At 41.0% G+C, this 22105-nt stretch overlaps 1 protein-coding gene across 2 annotated transcripts in view; it reads right to left on the reverse strand.

Annotated features, from left to right (window-relative positions):
• The window catches only part of fhod3a (formin homology 2 domain containing 3a), a 52281-nt gene that overhangs the window by 28515 nt on the left and 1661 nt on the right, over nucleotides 1–22105 (reverse strand). For both annotated transcript variants that reach the window (XM_053333920.1, XM_053333919.1), the window contains exons 2-3: nucleotides 18398–18507; nucleotides 13549–13616 (exon numbers count right to left, since the gene is read on the reverse strand). In XM_053333920.1, coding sequence (XP_053189895.1) covers nucleotides 13549–13616; nucleotides 18398–18507 — 178 coding nt within the window. The remainder of the gene's footprint in view (nucleotides 1–13548; nucleotides 13617–18397; nucleotides 18508–22105) is intronic.

Genomic DNA, 22105 nt, shown 5'->3' on the forward strand with positions numbered 1-22105 from the left:
AGACCCGAGAGATGTAAAAAATCATCATCATGTCTATTTTCTATCATCTACACAACATAAGTCTTAAGAAAAATAGATTTATTCCATATGCAACACAACATTTTGATTCAATGATTTATTATATTGTTCTAAGAATATTACTTTAGAGTCCAATAGTTGGATAAATGACTGGCTAGAAACTATTTTATGAAGTGCAAAGAATCAATTACTTGAGGACAGAAGAAAAATGCAATGGAAGGACCTGTATGTGCATTAGAGCACGTGTGCATGTGTGCATGTGTGCATGTGTGCATGGGAGTGTCCTCTGTAGTGCATCAGGGATTCCCCCGGTGTTGAGTCTGTCTGTTAAGTCGTTCAGGAGTGCTCAGAGCCCTCCTTCTCCTCCTGCCATAATGAGATTAGTGCTGTGACCCTTCAGCTTTGACTAATCCCTGCACATTTACTGCACCATCTACACATCTCCAAACAGAAAAACACACAGGCCAGCTCAGGTTAACGCAACGCCTAGTCCACAGCAATTACACTCAGGACTGCACTGTAGTCTGTTACGCCGCTGCAAAGCAGTCCGAGAGCACAGTCCCCAGTTGGCTGAAGTCAGCGCCAATTTACTACTACTACGCTTAATCCTCAGATTTAACAACAGGCAGTCAGGTCAACAGACATTTCCTTAAAGGAGGCGTAATTAAAGAAGCAGTGGTGTGAAGATGGGACACTAAAAGTAATGAGACATTCATCTTAAAAAGGAATAAGAAGTGCCTTATGATGTAGTTCCTTTCATGACCACTAAATGCTGGCTCCAAGTACAAACGGAAAACAAAGTTGGTGCATGTTTTTCCTCAAAATGTCAGGGTCCAAGCAACTAACTTACTTCTCCTTAGAAACTTTATTATTCAAGATATACCAGTTGAATGCCATGGTAAATCCTTGGTAACACCTTGTTTCCAACCTGTTGCCCAAATTTGAACTCTGTGGCTACAAAACTGACATGATCAACAGAAAAACCAAAATCCTTTCAGAGACTCAATGTCACAGATGGTAAATATATGTTTTCCTATAATCTATGGATGCAAGCATGAGATCTAATAACCCTTTAAGCTTTATCATTTCCATTGTCTCATCACAAACAATATGAATATGTCCTCCTAGGCTCTGGGGAATAGTGAGCATTTTTCCGACACTTTACTAATCAAACAATCAGCAGTTTGATCAATATTGAAAATAAGTGATAGCAACAACCCTGTTTTTTATATGAAAAGGGCTGGTTATGAGAGAGTTACAGTTAAAATAAAAAAGGACATGCAAGCAAATGGCCAAACAAACCCAAACACTACATCTTAATAAAACCCTCCACCTCTCCACTGATAGTATATAAACTCGATCTACTCTATGTATTTTGATCGGGGGGGATTTTTTTAGTGTTACTCCTATAACATCTTCATTAGGTCATAGGATATTTACAAATAAGCACCTACCGAGGTCAACCAAGGGTAACATTTTTCAGGATGGTACAACTGTCAAGCAAAAAGAGGGTAGTGTCATAGCTGGTGGTACAGCATTTAAACCCAGTTATAACCGCTGACTCGTATTTCTGGAGGATTTCATTGCACCCCTTGAATAAGAAAGCCCCCGCCCGGCTGTCTGGGCTAATCAGTCAGTTGGCTTTTAAACTAGGTCTTCAGTGGGATCTAAAATAAAGAAGTGAGAGGAGCATGAGGAGTAATGGCACGCTGGAGAGTCTGACTTAATCCAAGGAAGTCTTTCCCTCTCTGCACTCATATCATACTAAATATAGGCGGGTCGGGTATCAAACATACTGTAACACCCGTGGATATGGGGTTCACTCGTTTTTCAGGTCATGCAGTGCAGTGCAGTGTGTGTATGTGTGTGCACTGCCTTGTAAAAATTACTTTCAGGCAAGTAAAAAATGATGGGGAAAATGATGCCAATTGGATGAGACAAAGTCATTTTCAGAGCAGCTTCATCTGTGTGAGGAATGAAACTTAATGCCAATATTTCAAATGAGTTTAATTTTCACTTGCAGAGACATATTTTACACCACCGGCAAACTTCTTTTCACTTCCTCTGAGAAAATATAATGAAAATAAGACATTACATTTACTCACAGCATGTGCAAAGTACAGCTGTGTGATATTTCCTTCTTGTGTGCACTACATATCTACGGAGTGATGTCCATAAATCTGTAGTTAAAAGGATAAACATCCCCATCAATCCGTCACTAAGCTAATATTGTTTGGACAATAATGCACGATTTCAGTCTCATGTCAAGTGAAGTTAAAAGGAAAAGTTGGCAGGCAGCAAAGGCCAGACTGCTGAGGACAACTCGGTTATTTTGCGACTGTCTATTTTCTGTCTGTTGCTCTTGGCCTACAGTATGAGTACTGGAGGCTGCTGATGGTGCAGATGACGATAGAGGGCCCATGAACTCAGTGTGTGTGTGTGTGTGTGTGTGTGTGTGTGTGTGTGTGTGTGTGTGTGTGTGTGTGTGTGTGTGTGTGAGAATAAGAGAGAAATGAGGGAGAGAGAAAGGGATAGTGAGACCTCGAAGGTTTGACTGTGGGATGCGAGAGATTTAAAGAATGGCGACGGACCTAGACGTGAGATTACACCAGGCTCAGCAGGGACACACACACACACACACACACACAAACATGTACACGCATCCACAGGCAGATACAGTACGACTATAAGCCTGAATACAAATGTACTGGGAATGGAAACACTTGGGAGTGAATGAAAACAAACTTTTATATGATTCCCACAAATCCACTTCTGTGGCTGCATATCTTACAGTTAACACTCTGATATACAGGACATACAACATACCTACACACACACAGACATACACACACAGTTAAATATCTCCAGGCTGTAACCTCGTACCCTGATGAGGGACTTCAGCTGTGAAAGAAGCCCAGAAGCAGATGTCTGTAGGAAGGAAACTTACTGCCACATAAACACATAAAAGACATAAAAATACACACACACATACACACTCACACATTCACGCACACATACACACACAGATACTCACAAATACAGTATGTCCCCACACACCCTGAGACCAGAACGTGCCCTGTGCCCTTCACATGCCCCTGGCACCTCTAAATTAGTCCACAAACATACACACACACTCACACATGCACATACACACACATACACAGGAATAGTTACCCACAACACAAACACAAATATACTCAGCTTTTCTAGCAGGCTCCATGTGCTGCCACGGCGATGACAAGCCTGAGCCCGACAGGCAGCGACAGCACTGCTCTATATTCGCATACACACACATAGACTACATTACACTGTACAGGGTCGGTGACAACTTATTATATACTCATATCAACACACAATATAGTATGTAGCTCAGTTAAATAATTTGCCTTCTTGCATCAATGTCACAGAGAATAAAAATTCTGGATAATAATTTCACACAGTGTAATTATTGGAAAAAGGGCCAAAATGGTTTACATAATGAAAGCTTCAATAGTAATCATGATCTAACAAGATTATGAAGGAAATGACTGCAGTATGTCATGCTGTGATTATTACTGCTAGTGCTTCTTAAAATGAATCCCAGATTTTCTATAAACTCTAATGATTCCTGTTGCAAAAACACTGTCCGCTGTTCCATTTGGATTGGAAGAAAGAAAAGCAGCTAAATGTAATTTTTTAGTTGCATTTGTAATATGTGCAGTAAAGCAATGTGCATTAAAGTAGCAGTATGTACTATATTTACTGCACTAACTTATAAATATGACCATGATATGTTATCAGAGATTGCTAATACTAACTTTTTTGACTATAATATTACAGCCAGTCCTTCCAAATGTCCATTCTGCTGCAGATCATCTGTAATTTTTTGGCCTGTATGAATCCACCCACTGCCCATTCAACCTGATCGAGGTGCTGGCACTTAATGTTAATACATTTCGTGCCACCACCACGTAATACAGTGTTAATAGGTTGTGGTCATTTCACGTGTTTCTCTGAGATCAGGTTGACACTCCAGGTTGCCAGATATGAAAAACTGGCACGCAAACACAGTGTGCTGCAGCCATGGAAGCAAGCAAACAAACGGGATCAACTGAGATAGATCCCACCCGGCCTAAGAACCTGCATGAACTTTGAGTCTTGGGAGGAGGGGATGGGGGCAACTTTCTCCAATATTTTGAATCTGGACTGCAGTACCCATTTTAAACACTTGCCATCAGTATTACATATTTGTCGTTTAAGAAATATGCTGTTAAAGCTGTGGTTCGATATTTAGGATAACTCGCTCATTTGTTTTATTGCTGAGATTTATATGAGGGGATCAATACCACTCTCTTGTCTGTCCATCATGTTGACTCCATGAGGTTGCTAGGAAACAGGCAGAGACTCCAGAATGTGACTGCTCCTGGCCAAGATACAGTGCAACACGTAAAACCCATAAAACCATACTGTCATATTTACAGTTCAGTTTTGTACAAGTTGAAGAAAGAAGATTATTAATAATTAATTTACCCTTTGAGATGAATAAAGTATCTATAACTTAGTGAGCTTTATAGGTGCTGGCAGGATTTGTTACTTTGAGATGGAGCCAAGCTTAATGTTTCTCCCTTTATGCTAAGCTAACTGGCTAACTCTCAGCAAGAAAGCATATAGGGGTATTTCCCAAAATGTCAAACATTTTCTTTAAATGCAGAACAAAGCTGCCAAACTGTGGAACGATCCAAATCAAAATCTTGTCTGTTTCAGTCAAAACGTCTGTCAAAATATTGCAGGCAACTGACATTATGTCATGGAGCTGGTATGTGACTGCATTTTATCAGTGTTATAAAGTGTGACCTGATTTTTTGCAGCGGGCACACGGGCACAAAACCTGATTGTGGGAAATATTGTTGTGTTCACTCCCACATATAAGTGTGCACGTGTGAAACAAGCGTCCAGTGTTTTCCCTCAACTTTTCCCCCACCCACCCTTTGTGTCTCTCTCCCTCTCTCCCTCTCTCTCTCTCTCTCTCTCACGCTCACTGTTGGTATCATTGTTAACTGACCGGCTTTACTGTGCATGTGCGCTGACAGTGCATGTCAGACAGAAGAAAAAAATTAGAGACAAGCAGAGAGAGAGAGGATATTAAACTTTATAGCTAAAACAAGGTTTATTTTAGTTATATAACCGATTTCTTTTATGAGCTATGCAAATATACTGTGTCAGCATTATTTTTGATTAAGTCACACAAATAAATTGCTTGAATGGAGTATGAAGGGAAAGGGAGGCTGACAAAAAAAAAGAAAAGGAGACAGTTATAAAAAAAAGAGTCAAATGGAGAAAGAGAGAGAGAGTGAGAAAGACAAACACAGTAGAAACAGACGAAGAAGAGTAACAGCAGCCAGAGTGAGTAAACAGAAAGGATATTGGAGGATATGTGCTGCTTGCTGAGTGGATTAACTGGGTGAAATCTTGCTCTGACTCATACCACACTTGCCTGTTATTATACTCCTCCCTTGTTTGTGTATGTGTAATGTGTGTCTGTGTATGTGTATGTGTGTGGGGTTGTGTATCCTTAATAAGAGCCTGCATGATGACATATTACATAAGATAATGTATAAAGGGGCTATGGCATAGTTTGATATATCTACAGACAGAGAAGAGACTGCATCAGCTCCTCTTTCTGAGTGTGTTGGTTTTGGCTTACAGTATAGATCATGCAGATGACTATAAAGGGCCCAGTAATTTAGGATGTGTATGTGCATGTGTGTGCAAGAGAGAGAGAGAGAGGACTATGACGGTTAACAGTGATGACAGATTACAGAAGGGTGTGCAAAATTGTTTCTTAAACAGCCTCTGGGTCACTTGGGAAATTAACCTGCAGACAAACTAAATGGAGACGAGATATAAATGGAGACGAGAAGGCATATGTTTATGTTGGACTTATACTGGAAGATGATTTGCACTGGTTGTGAAAGCACACTTAACTTCTCCTCAGTCCTGCCAAATTAATCTCTACATTAAGCTGCCAAAGTTATATTCCTCAACTTTTTTTTAAAACTCCAAAATGCGTGCTCATCATAGCATAGAGGAACCACATCATGTCCAGCTTAAACTGTGGGACTGTACCACATGTGTTTAACTTTCTTTTTCTCATTCCTCCCCTCACCTGTAAGTCAGAGAATCACAGTGCTATGACATAACTCGTGGAGCTGCTGACTAACTTCTTCTCTGTCTGGCAGGTGCATTTCCTCCTTGCTTTGTTTTTCCCTTGTGTTTCCTTCCCTAAGCGATTTACCATTTCCCTGGAAATCCTCCCTCTCCCCGTCTCGCTCCACACATCCCCTAAACCCATCATCCCTAAAACCCAGCGGCTGGATCAGATGCCAAGCCTGCAGATTCTCCAGTGTGTGTTCTGGATGTTTAGCTTGTGGTAATTGTAATGTTTTATTGCATTATGTAATAGTTTGAAAATGATTAAAACAGACCAGCAAGAGGTTTGTGCAGGCACACTCGGGCGCACATATGAACAAGACCAGACATAACACTCAGAGATGCACACACAGCCAAACACACACACACAGTACCAGTCAAAAGTTGGGACACATTTTCCCATTCACATCAATGAGAAAGTGTGTCCAAACTTTTGACTGGTACTGTATGTAGTGATATATTTCTTACTGTCTTCCAGTAAGTTCACTTAGGCTTGAGAAAGCAAACCCTAAACGGCAGCGTGTTGTGCCACAGCAGAACAATTGGGCTGGTCATGTTTGTCAGCATAACTAGAGCCCAGGGAAAATCCTGCCACATCCACAGAAAGACCAACACTGTGACATCAAGACAGGACTTGCCACACCACTGCAACAGAACACAGTGAATAAAGAGACTCACAGCTGCGACACACATCTGGATTTCATTTTTTTTAAAACAAAGATAAAAGCAAACAAATAATCACATTGTAGTTTTATTGTATCTTATGGAAATGTGCATCCTGACAGCTGAGTGTAATCAGTACAATATGTGTAGTTGCTATCCAAGTCTCTTTTTGTCTAAAACGATCATCTAAATCTACAAATACAGCTGTTGCAAAGGTTCCATTTTTATACATTAGTAAACTGTTTGAAAGACCAGACAGCCAGTTATTTACAATAAAAGAGACAATGTGAGGAGTGCTACTGCAGTAGGAATGGACGACAGCTGCAGGATAGATGCATGTTATGGTTTTCTCTACAGCGGCTACTGCTGTAAAATTATTCCACCACTTCCACTGCTCTACACCTCCATCCCTAATGCCTCATCAGCCCATCTCTCCATCTGCCGCAGCAGTAAGTAAGGCATGACTCATGTGGGCGCAATGCTCCTGGTCGCTCCTCAGGGTTTCAGCTGCTGGTGAGGGTAAAGGGGAAACTATTTGAGTGATTTTCTCATTCTTGCTTTTTCTCCACGATGAAAAGAGTTTTGTGAGTATTGCGAAGGCATAACTGCTGATTTCAGGTAATGGTGAGATGGTGATACAGAAAACACGGACAGATGAACATAAAGAGATTTTTTATAAAGACTGAGTGACAGGTCTAAACTTGTCAAAGACCATCCAAACAAACGAAATAGCCTTGTTGACTCACACACGTGCAACACAGAGAGATCACAGGCACAACTCCATGAGCCAAAAGCCACAGGTGTCTATGAGAACAAAGAGTCACGAACAGTATGTGAAGCTGAGCAGAGTAAATATAGATTTAGAGAGCAGAGCGGGCACGCCAGGAAAAGAAAAAGACGCAGTTAAACAACAGAGGTGGAGTGTGTTTGAATGAAACCAGTGGATGCAATGTAGTGCAAAGCAGACTAATAGAGGATGAAGGAGAAAATGATGCCAGATTGGAAAGTACTTGGAGCATGTTGGCTAAGGGTAGCATTGATATTAGAGGGCAGCGTGTCAGTGAAACCTTATAACGTGTCTGGACTTTTATGACTGCATGGCCACAGATGTCCTATACCGAGGCCTACCCCCACTCCTTCCCAGCTTACCCACCATCAAGCATTATCTCCCTGTCACACCATGCCATTACCAGGCCTTATCTCTTCCAGTGGGGGGAACACCAACACAGTAAATTGCTGTTAGAACCAGCTGGACTCATCTCTTTATGCAGCATCTCAAGGCCAGACTGCTGTCACAACCACCGCAACCCCCCGTTGGTACAGCAGCAACGACTACTGTTTTATGATTGGAGACAATCATACTGGCTAAGCTTATATTTACAAAGACTATGATTTGTGCAATGCTTGCTGATGCCATCAAATCCTCAAATTATCTGTTTACGAGTACATTTTTTCAGCTAAAGGGGAAAGCTGAGGTTAAATAGGTAGAGAGAGAGAAGCAGGGAAAGATGGAGCGCGATCTTCGACTCCATTTTTCGACAAGCTGCTAATTTGTTATGTAACAGGACAACCAGGGAAAATCAAAGCAAGTCAACCTTCACTCCAGTTCAACCTCCCACCCCTACCTCTCCTTTACAATACTGCAGGGGGTGATTAGAGACGGATAATTGGGGCGCCGAAATCCAGGAGTATAGAAGCCAAATTTCTTTGAAAAAAGCTCTAAATTCCAGAGCCAAGTGCCAAGGGATTGAACAGGCTCCAAAACACATGCAAGGTCTTTTGTTCTGCCCTCCAGCTCTTTTGTTTCACCTGCTGTAGCGCTCATTACAGGGAGCTTTACCTGTCAGACAGCATACCCTCTCTATATTTGATCACTTAAACTGTATTTAATTACTGCCTATCCTTTCACTTCAGGAGATGCTGGGAAATGAGGCCGCATGGGAAACAAGAGCTTTGGGCTTGTGGAGGCGTCTTGTTAAGTAATGCGCTGTTTAAACAGAGCTCACATTAGAAAATTACAGTTTATGTACAGCCAGAGCAGGTTTATATGTGGGTTTTATCATTTCATCTAACTTTGGCTTTGAATTTATTACTTAGCTGCCAGGGAAATAGTTAATGGAAATCCTAAAAATAAAAAAATACAAAAAGTTGATCTTTTTCCATCATAAAAGGTTACTTCAAAACTACTGTATATATAATACTTAAGCAGATATAACTAATTTTATTTTATGTAAACAATAACTCACCTAACTGCTTATATGCAAAAGGTGTAGCTTGTAGTGATGAACCCACAGAGATGTATTGTCCCATTCTGTGGTTCCCTCTAGCTCTACTGAGCTTTATAGCATCTTTCAGCTCATTGTTTTGGTTTTCTGGTCCGTGAATTGACGAATGAGTCTCACAGCTCTGATAACTATAGTTTTCAGTCACAAAAGGCAGCTATTTTCATCTGAAGCAGCTCTAAAAACAGACTACCTGCCTGACACTAAACAGCAGACAGATAAAGTTAGCTACTAGCTTAGCATAGCGAACACTGAGCATAGTATTTACTTCATGAGTTGATAAAGACTAAAACAGAGCCTAAATATGAGTGAATATTGGACTTAATTGCCAGAAATCTGAAGGTTGTTCATTATCTGCTAGGTATGTAAATAGGCAGCTGTTTGCTAACATTTATTGGTGACCCCTGCTAACATTTATGCTCTAGCGTCACTGTCAGATCAAATTTTACTATTTACAAGCACACTGATGAATGACAAGGTATCTCAAGAAGTAGGCTACTGAGCGCATATCTGTGACCCTCTGAACTTCCTTCGAGAGAAAGTATTAAACCTTAATTAGCAGATTCCAATGAAATATACTAATCTAATTACCTCTTTTCTATCTGGACACTTTTTGGAGCTTTAGCGTCACACTTAAAACAGTATGTCAACTTATACTCATAAATAATGTCAAATTTAATGAAATGCTTTTCCCAGCACTTCTACATCGTGTGCTGTAATGAAAATGGATGCCTGTAGGTGCCACTGATGCTGCCATCAAGTCTGTAGGCTCCTCATCTTGTTAAACAAATCTTGCTTAGTGCAGCTTTTAGAAAAAATCTCTAATACTGGAACAAGAAGGCTTAAAGTTTAGATACGTGTCAACATTTTTCATTTTCCTCTATCTTCACCAATCAACCCTTTTTCACCAAATCTTGCTTCCTGTTGCTCTAACATTAAGTGAGTAGTTCAGCAGTGTGCTGCCTTCCTCGCATGTTTCTGTGCTGTCAACACTTTCTAAAGATAACACCTCCACTTCACCCACACCCCTCAACCACCTCTCTCTGCCCGTCAGCTAAGGCCCACAACAACTCCGCTGCAACAGAGACAGCTAAAATTAACCCTGAAACAGGAGGTTCTGATTGGCACTCAGACGGGACTGCAGACCATGGGATCAAATAAGAGAAAGGGTGGAAATGTGGGAGAGAGGGCACATGAGTAAACACTGAAAGACAAAGGAGACAGACATACATAAACAAACATAGATGGGGTTGAAAAAAGCGAGGTTAAAGCTGAGGACACCCAGGATAACTACCCTGCATAAAAAAAGATGAATTCCTGTCAAATTGACTCCAATCTTCTGTTGGAGTCAGAAACTGAGCGCTGAGAAAACCTGGATCATTAAAGTGCCACGAAGGCCTCTCCAGTGCAGACACATTGCCTGCAGGCTTGTGCTTACACCAGCAGCCAAAGTCATTGCTTTGCTGACCATGCCAATGTGTCCTGCTTTTCATCTACGACAGAAAAACTCATTAACTCACACACATTATCACACCCTCACTCACACATACACGCATCACAGAGCATCCTTAATCCCAGGTTGGCAAGCCGGAATGTAACCTGATCTTTCCGTTAGCAGCGGTGCCAAGAAATGCCAAGGAGAGCTGTGTTTCTCATACAGTTATACTCATTTTATTCAACCTCGTGGCCTTGAGAGAAGATCAATGACTGACTGGAGAAGCCAGGTCTAAAACCCTGAGATCTGCCTGACATTTGAACTTAATACATTTAAATCCTGATGCTTGCCAATCACAACTGGAAGCTGATGAGTAAGATTAAGAAAATCTGCGAGGAATTGATCCTTTCCTGCATCTCAATCACAAAAACCAAACATTTCTCATGCATGAGGCGGAGTTAGTGATCCATTCATTTAAAAAGGCGATCCTACAGCACCACACTGAGAAGATACTTGACTCTGCCAGCAATCTGTATCCTTGATACATGTGACAGACTTTTCATTTAGTGGATAGTGGATGCTGACCACTACTCAAGTGATTTCCAAGGTCAAGGCCCCGGAGGATTAGAGAGCGTTAAACGAGTAGATGAGTGGACAGCTGAACCGAATCATTGAAGCACTGCTGAAAGGGGGTTGGAAATTGGTCAGTGGATTTCTAAAGTGATCGCTCAGACTCGCCCAAGCTATTTGATTATGTGTCTGTTTAATGCATTACAAAACTGCCACTCCAGAGTATCAACTCCAGTCAGGATTTGGTTGCTGCCCAGCATCTGTGCCATGCTCGAAATCTGGATTGCGGTCAATACAGCCTTTAAACTCTATCATCAAGCCAGGCCCTTCAAATGCATCTCATATGGCGATGATGCAGCCCTTTTTCTGATAAAAAAAGTTTGGTTTTAATCAGTTGTTTTTAAAATTATGCTCAAAAGGGACAAGCAAATATAGCCTGGCACTGGTTTTCTTCAAACCAAGATGAGCCATGGGAAGATCCCTCATAAGAGCTTGTGTGTGTGGGCGTGTGTTTTACATGCGTATGAGTGTGACAGAAAGATTTAGCTTACACCATTACCCACTCCATTCACTCAAGCTCATTAGAGGATGATGAGAGAAATGTGGTCTGTTTGTGGAAGTATTATATACTGTACTGCACATGTGTTACTGTATCTATGCAGCAGGTGGCTGTAGGCTCGGGTTAGGTTTTCTTATCTTCTTAAGAGTATAGCTTGTCTGTTTCAAACATCGATGGTACTCAAGCAAGCTGTTATTCTAAGAAAGTCAGGGTGCCATATGTTCAGCAGTAAATCCGTAAATCAACTAAATGAACTGAATCCCTAAAATGACAAAAAATGGGAATAGTTATGTAGCAAAAATATCTTTTAATGTGTTTTTATGTGTACTTTTTCTCCCCTTAGCATTCTACTACCAGCGACCTTTCACCTCATCACATTCTCATCCAATCAGACGCCCTGATTCCGGCATCCAGATTTAGCACTGCTATCACTGGCATGGAGAATGTTGACCATGCAGACAGGTCATAGAGGAAAGGGTCGAGACAGAAAGACCCAGAGGAAAGACAGTAGGAAGGAGTGGGGTGGTTTTAATTGGTATGGAGAGGCTGACGGGAAGACAGAGAGTGGCCAGTAAAGATCCTCATGAGACACACAGGACCAAAAAGGAATAAAAGGAATATATTGCTTGCTGTGAGACTAGGCTGTTGGCTAACTTGCTTTAAAGTACTGTAAGAAGACCACAGATACCAACATATACGTTCTCAGTAGATAATTTCCTCTAGATCATTCAAATATATCTAGTGTATGCTATGTGACAGACCAAGAGGCAACTACTATGATCTCAGAAAGAGAAAATAATATCCTGCAACAGCTATAAGGCAATAGTACAACTAACTTTAAATGAATTGGCTAATTCTGGCAACTGTGCCAGATATTGGTCAAATCTACACTTGGATTCATCCTCTGGGGACCATAAATATCTTATTGTGGCAGTTTGGACCAAAGGGGAGGACCGGCCAACTTCTTATTCATCAGCTACCTTAATGTTATGTGGTGATTATAAATCAATGTTATGAATATCAATGTAAAAACTATTTTACAGGTATTTACAGGTTATGTTTGGCTTAGCTGTTAGCATAATGATCTACTAGGAGGACGTCTATAGATGTCTATATTCTCATATTAAGATGTAGTTGATCAAACTTGGCTTGCTCTTTAAAGATATAAGTAAGAACATACTGATGGGAAAAAAGAAGATGTTGGCTGTGTGTTACTTAGAAATATGCCACCTTCTCAACTCACCTATCACCTATCATAGCTCTCTCTGATTTCTCCTTTCCTCAGCTCTTACTTTTTCCTTCCTGCTGTCATAAGAGTTTTCTCTAATTTGCGGGTAGGTTTTAACCTTCATCACTCTCTAACTTTCAGTGGTATTCACACCTCACCTCCCTCTGTTTCTCCCTCTCTCCCTCTTCTTCATCACTACAAACTGACAAGAGTCAAGGGCATCACACAGTGAAGACTGCCCCAGAGGAGAAAAACCGAGCTGCACAGCGCTACTGTGATAACACTTAAAACACTTAACTCACTTCACAGCCACACTCAGAGCTTCCTTTCCCTTTTTCTCTTTCTCAGTCATGTAACAGCTCCCACCACACACTGTAATACAATTTTTTTTTGACACAATCGTAACATGGAAGACTTCACACAACAGCCCAACCTGCCTCAGAGTGGGAGGTCTCCAACCCCCACATGTAAACCCCTGGACAGCCATCTGAACGTGCGGTACACTGCGTTCTCAGGCTTGCTGATGTGTTTGACGGCGCATGTGTGTGTGTCCAGGGAGAAACGCATGTTAAACACATATATAAACATGTCACATAGCACTCACCGATACAGGCGTGTACACGGACGGTCAGCTGGGTTCGTAAAATAACACTGTGTTTCTTCCCTCTGGACCTAGGAGAAAGAGAGGAGAGACAGAGTTTGTCTTAATAGCCAGTAAACCAAATTAGTGATGATTCCAAAGTCATTTGATGAAAGCTGCTGAGTATAATGACTGGTTGCTGTAAAAATGATTTCTCTTACGGCCAAAGCTAATTAACTTGCATTTTCTGGAATCAAGTGTAATTTTCTTGGCACTAACGGAGTAATCTGTCTTGGCTCAAGATATATTCACATTCGATTTTAGAGAAAAATACCCTGAAACAAATGAGCAAATTAAACTGCACTGAAAAGCAAGAGCAATTATCTCATCCTGTTGGCTGTTGATTTAGGGAAAATAACATTTTGTTACTTGTGTCAACACAAACAAGATTTTAAGACAAAAAACGGACTTGTTATGATAGACCTATTTCACAGTGTAGTGGTACTGGCATGATGGGAAAGGTGCAAACAGTGAACAGGCAAATGGTGGCCTGCACTGGGTCTGTACCCCTATACTGATACACATCTGAGCCCTGAGGATAGACAGCTGGAGCAGACACAACACACATGTACACGCACACATTCACAAACCTCCACACACTGTACCATCGTGCCAATGACCACATATTCATACGCAGCATATTTTCAGGGGGAAAACAACACAAACATGAACATAAAGTATGGTGGTATTTTGAGCGCAACTCAAACTCTCTCTCCAAAACGTAGCTGTTATCATCACATCTGTCATCACTGACTTCCATCGCTAACACACTGATAACATCCAATCCAAGCAGGGAAAGCACTGCTCTGATAACACACACCGCTGGAAAACACCCGTTATGCATAACATGCAGTAAGGATAACACACACCCAAACAAGAGAGCAGCTGGACTCGTATCGTCCTGTTAAGCGGTGTTATCAGCTTTGCTGGGAAATAGAGCAAAATGTTAACATGACCTGTTGTGATGCTGATAGAATTAATTCATTTTTCTTACCTTGATGATAATCTATTGTGTGACATTCAGAGGCAAAGCAAATACTTAGAAAGATGAGCGTTAGGGAATCTATAACTGTGAGGGTATAAAAGGGTTGTTTAGGGTCATTCAATCTATATCAGAGGTTTTTATGGTGGCAGATGGGTTCCCTATGGGGGCTCCAAAGAGTTTCAGACTCAATGAATGGAAGTGAAAAAATATTACATTCATTATTACATTAGTTACCAACAGGAAGTGATATAGAATAGCCTAAATGTATGTGATTTGGTTAAAGAGATGGGTTAGAGATACAGTAGTTCTGTGGAATTGTACTGTTTTTTCCCATTTTCCCAGAGTCAAAAACAATAAATGCCTTCAGAGAGACCTTTTTATGTATTTGGTGTAGTCTGAAGTTTGTAAAACAGCAATATCAGGCTACCTTGGTTTGGCTTGGCTGTTGAGTATCTATAGGATCAAATAACATCATCATGATCCCATAGGCATCCAACCCCTGATCTTTACCTATCCAGGTTGCTATGTACCTCTCTACAACGCTACTCCATTTTTTGATATAACATTAGTTATACTCTATGTAGGGCTTATTACATGTTACATATCATTATTTAAAAAAGGGTATGTATCATTATTTAAATAAAGCTTTGGATGTTCTCTCTTTATTCCTCTATGGTTGAATGCCTATAAGAGGAAATGATCACTTCCTCTTTTGAGTTCTTACATTCACAATCCCAATGTCACAATACCTGACTAATTATCTTTCTGAGAACACACAACCCTCCTCTGAAATTCTGTTCTTCAAAAACACCTTTTTTTCAGGCCTACTTTTGAGCAATTTGCCACCTGTCTATCACCACTATGACCTCCAGGATGTCCATGGAAACTGAAAGCTCCCATCAACCACCTGCTGACTTCACTCTACTAGCATCTAAACTCCAAAGGGTCCTGTTCCATCTCATATTTTCTTATGTTCACAAGTTTAATGAAGACGTTTCACATCTAGGGAGTCTAATCACCAAAGTCTTCTAGCTAACTTCAATAAATATTGTTTACCTCCAACTGATCTCTCCATTCCGAAATACATTTTAAATAGCATGACGACAATGAAAATAGCTCACTTTCTCTTCGGTTTCTCTCAGTGGGAACATACTCTGAGCTGCCCTCATCACCAGAAGAGCTTGTTTACTGTCAACTGTGGTCTGCAGTGTCCTACCACAGCTGCAATCATGACACATTTTTGATGTGTGGGAACATAAATTCAGTTTACAGCAATTTGGTCTTCATGAAATTCCTCACATTTTTCAATTAAAGGCAAGATAAGGTTTTACCGGACACATAATCTTACATAGATGCTGCTATAGAAATAAATGTGTATGTCTATGTCACATGTGACTTGTGTCTTTAAGCCTTCAAGATGTTAAAGCTGTTCTCATAATCAACCATTCTGTATAGCACGAGTAAAAGATGTGATGTGTGAGGCCGAGATATTGAGTGTGATTAGTTTATTCATTTATGACACTATATAAACAGCATTCGTCCGACAAAGGGAGGACAGGTCAGGCTTAGTAAGACGCATCCATCGTCAGCCTTTGTGATGTTTTGCTAGAAAAGGGTCAAACCCAGCCCAGTGTGTGACTCATTTCCTTCTGTCAGTACAGAATGACCTTGGTAAAAGCCAGGTTTGATAGGATGACAGACACGCCAGTCCAATCCAACCAGTTCCCCAAGATCCCGGCCACTCTGGAAACACGCATACCTTTATTCACCTGTCGATCATCTGTCACATGGCTTACCAGACACACACACACACACAAACACACACTCAGAGAGAGAGAGGGACAAACAAATAAATGTATGCATGGAGACAAGTACACACAAACAGACTCAGAGAACAGCCCGGCTCTGTGAGTCTGCCACCACTTATCACACTACCGCCCCCAGCCCCAGAACAGATCAACATACCGAAACTGTCCACGAAAGCACACCATCACACACATATATACGCAGCCATATCACAGCTGCCATCTGTGTGTGCTTCCCAGAGGTCTTTGTGACAATGCTTTGTGTATATAAAAGGGCTTTCAGGTAACACAATGCTGCCCATTTTGGAGTCCCTGAATAGCAGTAGAGAACAAAGTGATTTTCTGATCTTGTGACTCAACTATTGCAACAGCAACTTCTTTAACGTTGTATTTGTCCAAAAAGCAAAAGTAAACAAAACAAAATTAATTACAATCCATTATATAAGACTGGTATCACAGCTTTAGAGTTTTTACTGTATTTTGAATGTGTCCAGGTAGGACAGGACACAAAGACAGTAAGGTTGGGTTTTGCAAATTTGCTGGCATGTTTTTCCGGTATTTTGCTAATAAGATTAATAGGCAGGCATTTCATCAGCAAAAAATGAATAAAATTGATAAAATAGAACTATAGTAAATTTTGAAGCTAAGCTCATTGTTAAACCACTTGATTTACACAGCAGTTATCTTAGCTAGCTAAAATGTAGACTATTTATTTTACTTTAGTGGGTCCATTTTTAGCTAGCTTGGTAATATTACATTTAATTTGGGCAGTTTGCTGATTACATGATTAGACATGAGTATTCATTTCACCAGCTTGCTGGCAGGTAACATAAGAAAAGAAAAGGAAGCTGTCTATCTACTAACTCTAACCTAGCCAGAAATAGTGATGTGGATACCTATCCAAGATGTATTAAAATAGCTGGATAGGACTCTCAATGTTAGCATCACTGATTCTGGCTAACTCAGCCTTGCAGACGTTTTTGGTTTTTTTTTCCTTTTTCTTGTGGTATTACAGTTTTTAAAAATCCCCTTGTGGCCCAAGAAGCAGTTTCACCACAGTACATCATTGTAAAAGAGACATCTGTAAAACACCAAGAGTTGCTAACAAGATCAATTATGACTCTTTCTATTTTGATTTTTTGTCCATGGAGGTACTCAAAGGGGCCAACAGGGGAAACACTGCTATGCATATTCAGTGGACCGCACAACATGGAAGTAAAACTAGAAGCTAGAAATGTTTTTTGGCGTATGTGCCAGCCAAGCAATTCTTGATGGGCTGAATGGGCGCCATTTTTGGTCTGGTAGCCAGCAATTATAATATATCCATGCTGACAACACTGTGGTACTATTTCAAACAGCAAATGCCAAATATTTGGGTTATTGTTCAGCCCACAATCTATTAACCACATTATTCACTAGAAAGTAGGCCTATGTGTCAGGATAGGTGGTTTATCACCTCTGCCAAACAGTGTCCTGGGGGAAACCCTGAACCTTACTAAAAGATTTCCACTTTCCATGTCTCTTGTCAAACCCAAAGAGAGGCATGAGCGCTGCTGCTAGGAGATTCAAGAGACTGAAAATACTTCACAACAGTTACAGTACTGTTACAAAATGATCATGCTGCTCCCTTTAGCATGTTAAACTGACAGGTTTGTGAACTGTGAAAATTTGCCACAAAGACAAGAATATTGATTATTATAGTGAGAGAAAAGCTGTAACTATGGAAGCGAGGTCACATCTGTCCCGTTTTCCAGAGCACTTCATACTTTCCATAAACTTTTGCTTCCAAGAAACCATATCCAGCAGCTTGTGATTCTTCCTATTTTGTAAGAATGGAGAAACTCAAAAAATGTGTGTGTGTGTGTGTGTGTGTGTGTGTGTGTGTGTGTGTGTGTTTGTGTGTGTGTGTGTGTTTGAGGGAGAGAGAGGGGACTCATCGCTTTGTCTCAAATGGTTAGAGATGTTTTAACAGTTAAGAGTGCAAGTCTGGTTGTTGCAAAATATATAAATGTGAATCAGTCACCCTGTGTCATCCTGTTGAAAGCCCTCCAGCTCATCCCTTTGCTCAGCCAGAGAGGACTCCAGATCCAGGTAGGTGCCATTGTGGGAGAGCTGCAGTGTGCAGTCATCAAGCTGTGGAAAGGAATAAAGAAATATTTTTTAATACAACAGGTTTAATGACTGAAACAGAAGAAAACTAAGATCAAAAGTAGATTTAACTGATTGTACAAAACTAATGGGTGACCACTAAAGCAAAAATTGGCATTTGTGCCTCAAAAAAATGGATGGAAAATATGATCGAGCACTGTACAGTGGCATTTTTAATGCTCCCACACTACATCTTTGCATGTGTTTCACACCCTTTTTTTTCTTTTTTAGAGCCCGTAAAATGAAGCCAGTTTACAGAGTGGGGGTTTGAACATGAGTGCGTACAGTGGTGCATGAAAAAGTGAGAGCCATATGTGTTGTGGCTCTGCTTTCAGCATTACAAAGCTGGTAGGGGAATTAACTAGTAGAGACGTAGCAATAAATAAACATGAAACTAAAACCAGAGGGAAACACGGAGGGAGAGTAAGACAGATTTGGCCTAAGCTTTAAGTGCATTTAAATGGCAGCTGTGAGAAATATGATACTTAAATATTGTTGTGTACAATATGACTCTTTGTATGTATACTTAATGCGAAACTGCGTTCATTCCAAAACTAATAATTTATACAGTGTGTGTACAATTATACATATGACAGATCTGTTGACTCTCAAGAGCAGACCGATCTTGTGCCCATGCCATCTGCAATTGCATGATCTAAAATAACACTACAGACCGGCCTACGTCAGAATTGACCCACTATGCTGTGTAATGAGAAACCCTGCCGAGTTTGAGACCAGGTGCAGAGTAATATATCTGCACACCACTGGCATTGATGTTTATGAGTACAGTCACAAGTCGATAGCAGGTGCAAGGAGAAAATCCCAGCGTCAACTCATAAAAAGTAACATACATCATTGGCTTATTGTTACAATCAGATATGAGCTCTGTAGCTCTTTGGTAAAGCTGCTGATGTCTGAGTAGGTGAATGAGATCAGAGTCATGCATTGAATTAGCATTTAACACCTCTGTGATATCGGTGGGTTTGACCTAGCCTGGCCTCTGGTGTGCCGTGGAACGCCCCCCCCAGCTGTCCAGTCAAGCAGCGTGACGACACTTTTTGACCAACAGAAACTGCAGATCACAAGACCCACTGCTGCTCTCTGTCTTTCCCTCCCTCACACTCAGAAACAGAGAGACGGACTGTCGGATGGACTCATGGCATAAATATAACCTTGCTATATTTACTCTGCTCTGAGGCAGCATGCACACGGGAGCTCAAGGGTAGGCGTGTCCTCAGGGGCTGGGAGTGGAATGGGGGTTGCTGCCAAGGCCAGTGTTACAAAGAAGAAGTTGATTGTCATCCACGTTGCAGATGAACTTTTGTGATACCTATTCTAGATTCTTTAAGAAATCCCAGGGTGGAGAGAAAGAATTGCAGGGCTTAAGCAAAGGAGCTCTCTATGGGTCTTATACCAGTTTCCCCTCACCCACTCACATTATTAATCTGTGCTAAATCCTAATCCACATGAAACACACATTTGTCAGGCGCACCCCTCAGTCAGTTAGGCTGATTAAAAGGATGTTATAATCATATTTCCTCAGGTAGTCCAATTCTGATATAGTCAGGATAAAAAAGGAAATACAAGGCAAATTTCTGACTGCAAAATCAGGTTGAAAGCTCAGGAATCAGCAAGTAAGGCAATCTCAACACTTACCACTATTAGATGGACTGCCATGAAATTGTGTACAGAAGTTCATGTTCCCCAGACGATGAATTGAAATAACTTAAGTAATCCTCTGGTGTCATCATCATTTTAATATGTCCAATACTTTGGTTTATAACCAAATACCTGCAAAACTACTGACATTCCCATCAGACGCAGCTGTGCTCAGTGCTATGTGCTAATTAGCACATGTTCGCCTGCTATCACGCTACACATAGCAAACATCACACCTGCTAAACATGTGCATGTTAACATTGCCATTGTGAGTATGTGGACATATTAATGTTAGCATTTAGCTCAAGTACAGTCTCACAGAGCTACAAAGATGACTGAAGACTTTTAGTTTTACTCTTGCTTGTTCCACTTAGCTTCAGATATTTACAGGATGTGTCGTATCTGAAGTGTTGTCTGAGGTTTTATAGATTACAAACCCCCTTTTCAACACCAGAGCAGTGTGAAAAATGTATAAAGTACGGTTTATCCCCATTCACCCACTATGGAACCCTTGTGCATCACCATTATTATCACTCTTCGTGCCAATATGGCATATGAGATTTGCTAAATCTCAGATTGAGGTTTGACCAAGTAGTGGGGGGTGTAGACACAATGAGGGGGTTAATCATGCCCTGTCCCACTGCCCCGCTTTCATGTAAAAATAAGACAAAAGCATTTCTTGTGCTAAATCTGTCAACATTACTCAGCATTTTAATTGAAATTCCACCCTTTGTTCTGTTCTCTTTTAGCATTTGAGTGAAGCTTTTTTTTTATCTCTTTAAAAGTCCCCCATTCTGTCTAACACGTATCCCAAGACAGCTCCTTGCCTTCTCTTACATTTCTGCTTTATCTACACACATTACTCAATCATATAAATACTGCTTGGATGGCGAGAAGTGAGCCCCCAGACCACTTTGAAACACAATACATTAACAGCGCACCCTCCAAAGGGTGTCTCTTTCCTAAAACACTTGGTTTGGGTAATAGGAGTAATAACATAACAAAACACATCATGCTGGACGCAGCCGGGAGAGAGGCGGCTCCAGGAGGAACCGCAAGCTCTTCACACTCAAGGCTCCAGTCCGGGCCAGGGAAACACTTAGTGGCTAGTATACTTTACACTCATTTAATCAAATTCTCCCAGAAGAGTGAAGCAGAGAAAAAGGGGGTAGGGGAGTAATTACTTCCACGTTAAAACAACACAGAGCCTGCTGGCAATCATGGTGGGTCGACTGTTAACGATGCCCTTATGTAACTTAGACGATGACTTTTTAAGAACTTTTTTGTGTCAAAATCAAGGAGGAGAGGAGGAGGGTGTGTTCTACACATCTATTAAAACTTGCAGCGTTGCTTTAATGGGTACCCTTTGGTAATGAAATAAAAGTTGAGCTGTGAAGTCTGGGCTTTGTTGTTTTTGAGGGGAAAGGGAATTTTTATCCCTATTTGACTGATGGTGAAGCTTCTGCACTGAGCTGAACGTATCAAAAAGAAACTTTTTTGTTTAGCAGTTTTGGATAAAATGGCACATCCCATGCACACAAATCAGTGACTTACTGATTTAGCTCTGGCAAGTAAGCCTGACCTTATGTGTATGTTTATGTGTGTGTGTGTGTGTGTGTGTGTGTGTGTGTGTGTGTGTGTGTGTGTGTGTGTGTGTGTTTGTGTTTGAGAGGGCAAACTGGTGCATGGTCAGAGAGGTGGAAGATGGAGATGGAGGAAGAGGTCAGGAAAACCGCGGCAGCCAAAGTGAGGAGAACAAAGTGTCGCAGGGATCCAGGCCCCGGCCACAGGAATTCTGGGACAAGTGACCTATACTTTACATGTAGCCCAGCCAGCCATACACAGAGTGCTACCATCACAACATAATAATACAGTAGGCTCAGGCTTTTCTGAGAGAAGAGCGCAGGAGGTTGAGACAAAACGA

Source organism: Scomber japonicus, chromosome 15 (assembly GCF_027409825.1).
Source record: "Scomber japonicus isolate fScoJap1 chromosome 15, fScoJap1.pri, whole genome shotgun sequence".
NCBI classification, from domain to species: Eukaryota; Metazoa; Chordata; class Actinopteri; order Scombriformes; family Scombridae; genus Scomber; species Scomber japonicus.